The sequence below is a fragment of the Pocillopora verrucosa genome, chromosome 3 (genome assembly GCF_036669915.1).
Source record: "Pocillopora verrucosa isolate sample1 chromosome 3, ASM3666991v2, whole genome shotgun sequence".
NCBI classification, from domain to species: domain Eukaryota; kingdom Metazoa; phylum Cnidaria; class Anthozoa; order Scleractinia; family Pocilloporidae; genus Pocillopora; species Pocillopora verrucosa.
Genome location: NC_089314.1, coordinates 25,854,773 through 25,865,200, shown reverse-complemented (window position 1 = coordinate 25,865,200; position 10,428 = coordinate 25,854,773). Strand labels below are relative to the sequence as shown.

Here is a 10,428-nt window from a genome sequence, read left to right as displayed (position 1 = left end):
TTTCCCCCTTCCCCACGACTTTTTCCATTTTGCTCCACTTTCCCGGTTACTCATTGCTTTTAAGTCACTTCAGTCCCTTAGCAATTCTTTACAGAATATTACATAAGAGCATACCATCGATTAGCATGATGTCTTATTTGCATTTCTATTTGAAATATGAAACGCCCCTGGAAAATGTATTTTAGTTGTCGGATACCTAAACATATCACGCTCAATGACGTCATCATGGTAACTGGCGTTATAGGGATACGGGATATTTTGGCCTAAAATTAATGGGATATACGGGATACTCAGACCCTCCCAAAATAATGGACACTGCAAATAAATAAGTGAACGTTGCAAATAAGAAACAAAAAAGGTTGTGTGCGCACTTTCATAGACCCCGCGATCCCTTTGGTCAGCGAGACATTCCCACGCATTTTGTCCTGTACTCCCTTCGCCATTCATTTTCCAAAATCCAATTCCTGATAGGAACAGGCACAACGAAAGTTAGGCACCGTAGTAGGAACAGGTAGGGCTAACTAGAAACTGGCACAGCGTATTAGGAACAAGCACAGCTTATAAAGAACAGGCACAGCGCATTAGGAACAGGCACAGCTCATTAGGAACAGGCACAACGTAATAGGGACAGGTACAGCGTAATAGTGACAGGCAAAGCTTATTACGAACAGGCACAGGTACAACAAAAGAAGCCGAAAGGGTCTTGAGTACTAACTAAGATGTCCCAGTATTATTTGCGGTGAGTTCATGTTCCCAACATTATTGAAGTGGCAAGTAATTTACTACGGTGGCCCACAACTGTAACATCAAATACAAATTGCTCAAATCAAATAAAAAATTGCTCACATCAAAAACAAAACCCTAACATCAAAAACAAATTACTCACATCAAAAACAAATTACTCACATCAAAAACAAATTACTCACATCAAATACCAATTACTCACATCAAAAACAAATTGCTCAAATTAAACGGTCAGCAGTCGGAGAATGAAAACTATGGTCAGTTTTCACTCGGCTTTGACCCGACCGTCATTTTGTTCCTGCACATGGTACCACTGTTGTCGTCGGGATGTTTTGTAGCAACTGCGGAAGAGATGTCGACAATTGCACTTTTTGTAACAACTGCGGGAAAGGTAAGTTAATGATAACAAGTGACGGTCGACAAAGAAAAAGATAGCGTAGTGGTCGCTCGAAGGAACCGCACTAAAATTAGGAAGTTTAAGATTCAGGACTCGACGGCAGCGAAATCGTCACTTAAAACAGTCCTCGCGATTGTTTCGGGTCGCTTAGTTTGCCAGATGTGGTTGAAACCGTCAAGAGTGAAATTGTTAAGAAATTCGTCAAGTTCAAAAGGACAGACTCTGCGTCCTCCTCAAAACTTAAAAACAGGATCCGAAATAGAACATTTCTCGTCGTAATCATCCCGGGGGGGGGGGGGGGCAGGGGGGGGGGAAGACTTCCTTCTGAGAGGCTAATGGGGATGTGCCGCTGGATGGGGTCGCATTTTCACGACTGGATTGGCTATAATGGGTCGCGCTCTTTTTTTATCTTAGGGGCAAGACAATTCTCTACAATTACGTTTAGCAAACGTACCAGAATGTTTGTACTGTAGGTGAAAAGTAGGCGATTACAATTCGGCGAAATTCTGCTTTATTCTCTATTTATAAAACACGACACATTTTCGCTATGAACTAATTTATCAATGACTACTATGATGGAATTGCCTTGGTGCTCGAGGAAAATTACATCCGATAAACAAAGAACTTAGTGGTTCACCTTTTTTTAGAAAATAAAAAATAAATTTTGTAAGTGTGGATTGTTACTTATTTTTTTTTCGTATAAATATTTCGTGGAAAAATCAAATATAAGTACCAAAAACCTTAGTGGCTTCGTTGTTACGATGTAATAGAATTGAATTTAAGCGTGGTTTATTATCTTTTTTCCGAGAAATGAAAATTTCAAGCCTGAGAAGTTTTGACAGCTGTCACTCTAATGGACTCGAACCCGAGCGTCTAGCTGGGGAACTGGAAAGCAGAGGTTTCCGCACGGTAGATTCTTTGAAATACATAAAGTCGTCGGATCTCGATGTCCTGTTTCCTTCACCTCACAAATTGCTGATGGCGGAGAAACGAATCATCGAAAGTGAAATAGAGAAGGCGAAGAGCCTGAAGAGAGGACAGTTACCACCACGAGAGCTTTTTCCCGCTTTACCCTGTAATGTATTGATAGTATTGTTTACAGGAAGTTGTGTTAGCGGAAGTTCTCGGAAATTGAAAATGTGCAAAGGATCATGGATAGCTGTGTGGGCCATGTTTTCCGGGTGTCATGGCGGCCAAATAAAGTGTAGTTTCTTTCTATAGTTACATCTGGTTTATTATACGGCCATCCGGGCGACATCGTTACATACCCAGGAAAGTATCCTATGATCAGACTCCTACATTCACCAGCCCTTCCGCAGCAAATGTTGTTTTTCTCAACAACACCAGCATCAGCAAAACTTTTCGTCTTACCGCAAAAACTTCTGAGGAAGCCGCAAGTTCCTACCCAGCCTGCGTCATATCTAAAAAGAAGAGAAGATGACCTCAAAAATGACAATGACTTATTGGCTGCGTAAATTCAAAGTGCTAAAGACGTGTTGGAGATGAAAACACGAGTTCGAAAATTATGGCTCCGGGAGTACCGAACGCAAAAAGCTATGCTCAGCCTGTCACCTGCCTGGCCATAATAAAAGCAAATGCAGAAACGCTCCATGTAAAGGTATTGACTTTTGTCACAATAGTGACAAACATCCAGAATTCCGAGCAGAGATTTAAGATCTGAGGAGAGTAGTTAAGGAGCTGGAGAAAAAGCAAGAGCAAATTTGATGTGTTTAACGCAGCTAGAGAAAGAACCACAAACAGCTTCTTCAGTGTGATGCGGCCTCGACTGAGGAAACAGAACTACATCAAATATGTAGACAGAACTGTACTTGATAAGGACTTACTGTTAAGGCGTAAACAAGTAGAAATAAGCGATAATTGTAACGGAAACACGTGGCTTGTGACGTAGTTGTCATAAACAGTCACGCGTATTTGTTATGTAATCAAAGTCGTCACGCTTTTCGTTTTGTTTGTACAAAGAGAGCACATGACAACAACTTGATTTACTGGTTTTTGTAGGATATCAAATTTAGTGTATATTAAGGGCGTGTGATTTAACTCGAGGGGTTCTTTCTGTACGATATCAGAGTGGAATAAATCAGAATTTATACGAAAACGATTACGATTACTTCGTGTTTATAATATGGCGCCCAACGTGGGGCTTGAAATCACGACCTGAAGAAAAGATGTCAGAAGGAGATCTACCACGACTAAGAGCAACTCGCGGGGCCAACAGAGGAGTCATAAGGGCCTATTTACACGGTACGACTTTGTCGCATGCGACAAGCTTACGACAGGCCTACGACACGAATTGTTTCGTGTAAATCAAACCTACAACTCGCTTACGACTCTTAAGTCATGTCGTAGGCCTGTCGTAAGCTTGTCGCATGCGACAAAATCGTGCCGTGTAAATAGGCCTTAACGAAGCTCATCGGCGAAGCCGATACAATCTTGGAAAATGCGACCTCCGAATTGGATATCAAAACAAAAAACAAGTTAACGAGAATCGAAGAAATGTTAAAGGAAAAATCGAAACTGGTCTCAGATCTAGACGAAAAAATCGTACCCGTCTGTAAAGTGGAGGAAATCGAAAAGGAAATTGACGAAGCCGAAACATTGAAAATGCGAGTAATGGACGCTCTTGCGAATATTTCCCTCACGACAACGCTCTCAAATACGAGTACAACTTACACGACAACCGGTGGATCCGCGGCACAATTTACAGAAAACAACCCTTCTATTCCGACCGGTTCACTATCGACGCCTCCTTCGACTCAAGCCATACAAACAACGGGATCTCCTCCAGCTTCTTCAGCTCCTCCTTCGCCGAATCAAACTTCCCAACATAGTGGTACACCTCCTACAACAAATGCAGCGACATCTAAACTACCAAAGCTCACCCTACCGAAATTTAGAGGCGAAGTGACTCAGTTCAAGCCGTTCTGGGATACATTCGAAAGTGCCGTCCATTCGAACCCGAATTTATCGAAAATCGCAAAGTTCAATTATCTAGTAGCTCAACTCGAGGGAGCAGCGTCACGCGCCATTGCAGGGTTACCGATTACCGAAGACAACTACCAAGCGGCTGTGGACATTTTGATGAAACGATTCGGAAAACCACAACAAATCATCGCTTCCCACATGGACGAACTTTTGAAAATCTCCGTATGTTCTTCAGAAAGGCCTTCTCAACTCCGTTATTTGTATGACAAAATCAGCGTAAACGTAAGAGGCTTAGAAGCCCTGGGCATCAAATCTGCACAATATGGAAGTCTTCTCATTCCGGTAATTATGTCGAAACTTCCTCCCGATATACGAATTCACGTCGCTCGCAACACTAGTCAAGATGTCTGGGAAATCGAACCGCTGCTCGACCTATTACAACGCGAAATCGAAGCGAGAGAAATGAGCGAAAGAGTTAAAACCGTCCCACCTTTAGAATCAAAACGACAGCCTCCTCCACATTTTGTTCCTGATAAATCGAAGGTTTTGCCACCCACTATTCCACCCGGTACTTCTGGTGCCTATCTTGCTGATTCACAAACCCAACAGTTTGCGCCGACTTGTGTTTACTGTTCTGGGAAACATTTCTCAGCTTCGTGCGAAACGGTCACCGAATTAAACGCTCGCAGAACCATCCTTGCTCGGGACAAAAGATGTTTCATGTGCCTTCAAAAGGGACATCAACAGGATCAATGCCAGAAAACTTGCAGAAGATGCGACAAGAGACACCATCAATCGATTTGTCCACGAAACGCGAACTCCTTCAACAACAACAACAACAACGCGCAGAATACAGAACGTCCCCTCAATTCCGACCGATCTACACAAGAAAGACCTAGGGACCAGACGATCAACGAAAGAGAGAATACTGGCATCACAACAGCAACTACGACAAATCGCGAGAGTTCAAAACCGAATTGCAGAGTGTTACTTCAAACAGCTAAGGCTGTAGCGACAAACGAAGATGGGACTAGATCGACCGTGGTGAGATTACTTTTCGACAGTGGAAGTCAGCGCTCTTACATCACTGAGAATTTACGAGCAACACTTCATCTGAAATCACTTCAAACTGAACGACTCAACTTGAACACATTTGGAGAAGCAAAGTACAAGAAGCAGAATTGCGATGTTGTGAAATTACAAGTACGAAGGTCTGGATGCGAAGATGCCATTAAAATTTCTGCTCTGACATTTCCGGTTATTTGTTCGCCTTTACCTGGCAAGGTCTCTGTAAACTACCCGCATTTGGATGGATTGGAGCTAGCGGATGAACCGTTTGACGCCGAAGGTTCGATTGATATTCTGATCGGCTGCGATTATTACTGGCATTTTGTAACGGGGGAGACAAGACGAGGGGACGAAGATCCCATTGCTGTAAATAGCAAACTCGGGTGGCTGCTGTCTGGACCAGTTAAAGGAACACTCGATCGGAGTTATGTTACGCATTCAAATTTAATAATCGAAGGCCATGACGACCTATTTGCCCGAAACGAAGACGACGTTCTCACGAACACTCTGAAGAACTTTTGGGAGACTGAGGCAATTGGCATTAAGGATCTGACTCAACAGGAAACGAAGGAATCTTTCAAAATCGACGTTGCATGGAGCGAAGACCGATACGAAGTCAATTTACCGTGGAAAGAAAATTGTTTGCCGCTATCCTCCAACAACTATCTGTTGTGCGAATCGCGATTAAGATCCTTACATCACAAGCTGCGCAAAGACCCAGAGTTATTAGCCGAATACGACAACATCATTCAAGACCGGTTATCAAAGGGGATAATCGAGCAAGTACCGAATAAAGAGAAAATTGCTGCGCGACATCATTATTTGCCTCATCATGCAGTAGTAAGAAAGGATCGTGAGACTACGAAGGTACGAATTGTGTACGATGGGTCAGCAAAATCTGGTAACCAAGAGAAGTCACTCAACGATTGCCTTGAAACTGGGCCAAATCACATCCCACATGTTTTCAATATGCTAGCGCGCTTTCGGAAGAATCCTGTCGGTATCGCAGCTGACATTGAAAAGGCCTTCCTTATGGTGGGAATCCAAGAGGATCATCGAGACTTTCTTCGATTCTTATGGTTAAGAAACCCAGATTGCGTTAAGCCTGAAATTGTACAATACAGGTTCACACGGCTCGTGTTTGGGTTACGCCCCTCGCCTGCTATTTTGGGAGCGACAATTCTACATCACTTACAACTACACAAACAAAGTGACCCCGAAATCGCTGAATTATTGGAACAATCTCTGTACGTGGACGACCTGTTAACGGGGGAGTCAGACGAAGAAAGAGGTCTCTCTGTTTACAAGAGATGCAAGAAGGTTATGTCCAGTGGAGGATTCAATCTCAGAAAATGGCGATCGAACTCGCGAAAACTACAAATGCAAATTACGAAACTTGAAAGTTCACCAGGATCAGCAAACACACAACAGGAGGTCACTAATGTCAACAAAGAAGATGACGAATCATTCGCGAAATCGAGTGTTGGTTGTGACTCAACGACTTCTGACAACGAAGATGCAGTAGTTAAAATTCTAGGAATGAACTGGAACACTCTCACAGACGAAATTTTCTTCAATTTCTCCGATCTGTGCCCATTTGCACAAGCACTTCCCCTCACCAAGCGATCTGTTCTCAAGGTTACGGCCAAGATCTTCGACCCCATGGGATTTTTGACGCCTCTAACAATAGAGATGAAGATCTTGTTTCAAGAACTTTGTATCAACAAAACAAACTGGGACGAAGAATTACAAGGAACTTTGCTTCACCGATGGAAATCGTTTCTCCAAGATCTGAAGTTCATTGGCGGCTATCGTATTCCTCGATGCTATTTTTCGCGACAACCTGTAACCTCTCAGATACATGGCTTCAGTGATGCTTCAGAACGCGCCTACGCCGCGGTGGTTTATATTCGAAACACGTACAGTGATGGTCGAATCGAAGTTAAATTGGTCGCTTCAAAATCGAGAGTCGCTCCTATCAAGGCACAGACAATTCCTCGATTGGAATTACTAGGAGCATTAATTTTGGCCCGACTTGTTAACAAGTTAAAGTCGATTGGAGCTGAATACACAACCGTTCTCTGGAGTGATTCTACAACTGCTCTATGCTGGATCAAAAATGAAAGAGTATGGAAGCAGTACATCGGTCAAAGAGTAGAAGAAATTCGACGTCTAACTCCCAAAGATTTATGGAGGCACTGTCCAGGAGAATTAAATCCTGCCGCTCTACCATCGCGTGGACTATCAGCGAAAGAACTTTCTGCCAGCAATACGTGGTGGAATGGTCCGAGTTTTTTGTATCAATCCGAGAATGAATGGCCCGAAACTTCTCCATCGGAACAAGTGAACGAAGAACAAATTTTACAGGAAGCCGTCAAGAACGTACCAGATGTAACACATTCCCTTATTACCACTGCCTGCGACAAATTCAACCCGAAAGTTGACCAGATAATCGACATTGGACGGTTCAGCGACAGGACGAAATTAATTCGAGTAACCGCGTTTGTGATCAAGTTCATCAACAAGCTCAAAAACCGAACACTTGAAAACCGGAAAGAAGAAATGGAAGATTTAACAACCACCGAATTCCCCATGTTCTAAACGAGTTGGGGATTGGGTCCGAATTGGGACCGCAAAGCATCTATGGATTGTTTGAAGGGACAGATTTTCCAAATCAATATGGCTGAAAGCGAGAGCAAAGCCAAACTAACTGTTAAACTAACTCAGGAAGATATTCCTGGGGCAAAACTTCCAAGGGATTCTGTTGAAAAATGTAGCGTTGTCCAGTTGAAGAGGTGGCTGCTTTGCAGAGGTGCAAAAACGACGGGAACAAAGAAAGCTTTAGTGTCGAGGTTCGTATCGAAGCTGGCAACTTTTAAACTAAGAACCTTTACACGCAATAAGTTATTTTTATTTATAACAACTTTATTTGTAATTATATGCCTTTTCAGAATTATTATTAAAATTTCCTAAGAGTAAAAATTTAATATAATCGAAATTTTCGAATTTAATAAAGTCCTCTCGTACTTATGAGTGCTCTAATTTTGACTTATAGAGTACACGACTACATCAAGCATGGATTTGATGTTAAATACTTGCGTGATCCGGATGGCGGCGTCAATTTGTTACGGAAAAAAGCTCAACTTGGCGTACTTGAGAATCAAGAGCCTGAAGTAAAGGATTCATTCCCAAAAGAAGGATTCCAACCAGATATAAAGGCACTACCAAAAATATCATTTGGAACTGTGTGGAGATTTATGATCGAAGGTGTAGAATGTAAAAAGCAGCTCTCCACTGCTAAGCCACTTGTTAAAGGATTCAACTTTTTTAAATCTGGTCATGTCCTGTACATAGGCCACCTACAACAAAATGGCAAGCACTACATCAAAAGCCAAGTCCTCCCATCTATGAAAAAGGACAAAGTTTATACATGCTACTTAGTTATTAGTTCACTTGGAAAGATGCTAAGAGCCCACTGCAAATGCCCTGCTGGCATAGATGGGAGATGTAACCATGTTGCATCAACACTTTTTGCTTTAGAAAACTATTGTAAAGTAAGGGAAAAACTGGATGAGTCTGATGAGTCATGCACCTCCAAACCATGCAAGTGGAATGTGCCACGAAAGAGAAAAGGTGCAATACAGCCCATAAATGAGATGACTTTTGTGAAGCACGACTACACGAAAGAGAAGAAGATACGTAAGCTTCATCACTCTCCAGTAAATGCAAACCAAAATGCTTGTCGCGATGAAAACAAGTCAAGGTTTTTTGAAATGATGAAGGAGTACCAGAGGGTATCAGGAAACACTGTAGCTTGGACACATATACTGCCTCAGGAAGTAAAGAAACTTCAGGATGTAAAGGATTCTCTGCTTTCACCAGTCAAATGTCATCCCGTGTCAGCAAAAGAGCTAAAAGAAAAGTTTGAAAAAGCAAAGAGAAATCTTATGGTTGATGATTTACAAAGGCAAGATATTGAGGAACAAACTAGAGGTCAATCAAACACTGAATTATGGCATCGCCACAGACAACCAAGGATTACTGCCACAAAATGTTACCGTGTAGCTGTACAGAGAGAAAGTACGTCCCCTACTAAGATAATTAAAGATATACTTGGTTACAACAAGGCCTATCAAAGTAAGTCAATGGAGGAAGGACTGAAAATGGAAGACCAGATTATCAATGATTACAAGCTTCTCAAGCAAAGTCAAGGAGATGAAGGCATAACAGTCTCAAAATGTGGGTTTTTTGTTTCAAAAGAACATGGTTACCTTGGTGCTAGCCCCGATGGCCTTGTACATGATCCATCAGCCTCTGATTCAGAGGGACTTATAGAAGTTAAGTATGTCCAGACATCAAAGGATGAAACACTAGAAAAGGCATTGTTACGCAAGAGCATTTGCAAAAAGAACAGTAATGCATTGAGATTAAATGACAAACACAAATACTTCTACCAAGTCCATCAGCAAATGTTTGTTACTGGAAGAAAGTGGACAGATTTTGTTGTAAAGGGTTCAGGCTGTGATTCACTGTTTTGTGAAAGAGTACATTTTTCAATAGACCGCTGGAAGTCTATTTTGCCCAAGCTAGAATCCTTTTTTAATGACTGGATTGTTCCAGAACTTGTGTATCCTAGAGTCAAGTATGGAATTCCTAAATTGAATGCTCGTTCAGTTTAAAACAGTCAAAATCAATGTGTTCATTTCAGTAAAAGTGTGTAATTTAAGAAAACTATACAATGAAATAGGCAAATCAAAATTTAATGGGAATTAGTGGTTTGCCCAAATTATGTTGCACACTTTTTAGTACTATCAGAGTGTAAACAATATATTTGTGAAGGTAGAATGGTTTTCAAAAGCCTGTGAAACACGTACTAAGTTTTGTACATGTTTAGTGCTTTTCTGCTTAAATGCTTTTGTTTCTATTGTTTAATACTGGCACTATTAGAAAGTAAATAGTATTAATTGTTTCACAGGTTTTTTAAAAACCACCCTATAGGTATTTGCTATAGCTAAGATTAGATAAACTTTGTCTTGAAAGAAACAGCGATCTGTTTTGTCTATACACATTAACTCAGTATTTTTATACATTGTACACAGTTATGTTCATATTTGACTGAGTAAAATATTTACTAACTACATGTGTAGTGTGCTTGGATTATTGTAATGACTTATAACCAGTCTGGTTACAGTCCAGTGGTATGATGGCAATATAATAATACATTATCAAACACTAGTTTATCAATGCTATTTTAATGCAAGGCAATAAAACATAAA

At 41.4% G+C, this 10,428-nt stretch overlaps 2 protein-coding genes across 2 annotated transcripts; both read left to right on the top strand.

Annotated features, from left to right (window-relative positions):
- The first annotated feature begins 3,655 nt into the window (after nt 1-3,655).
- LOC131783990 (uncharacterized) lies at nt 3,656-7,753 on the top strand. Its single transcript, XM_059100770.2, has one exon. The coding sequence runs from the start codon at nt 3,656-3,658 to the stop codon at nt 7,751-7,753; it is 4,098 nt and encodes a 1,365-aa protein (XP_058956753.2).
- A 42-nt stretch (nt 7,754-7,795) lies between these two features.
- Nucleotides 7,796-10,356, top strand: LOC131799109 (uncharacterized). The gene is made up of 2 exons (XM_059116776.2): nt 7,796-8,004; nt 8,208-10,356. The coding sequence occupies exons 1-2, from the start codon at nt 7,796-7,798 to the stop codon at nt 9,829-9,831; spliced, it is 1,833 nt and encodes a 610-aa protein (XP_058972759.1). The 3' UTR covers nt 9,832-10,356.
- Nucleotides 10,357-10,428: the final 72 nt, after the last annotated feature.

What these genes read in the sequence shown, in the direction of transcription:
- LOC131783990 (XM_059100770.2), top strand. Translation starts at nt 3,656, where the DNA reads ATGTTAAAGGAAAAATCGAAACTGGTCTCAGATCTAGACGAAAAAATC.
- LOC131799109 (XM_059116776.2), top strand. Translation starts at nt 7,796, where the DNA reads ATGGATTGTTTGAAGGGACAGATTTTCCAAATCAATATGGCTGAAAGC. An exon ending in AAGAAAGCTTTAGTGTCGAG is followed by an intron (nt 8,005 to 8,207) that starts GTTCGTATCGAA and finishes TTTGACTTATAG; the next exon opens with AGTACACGACTACATCAAGC.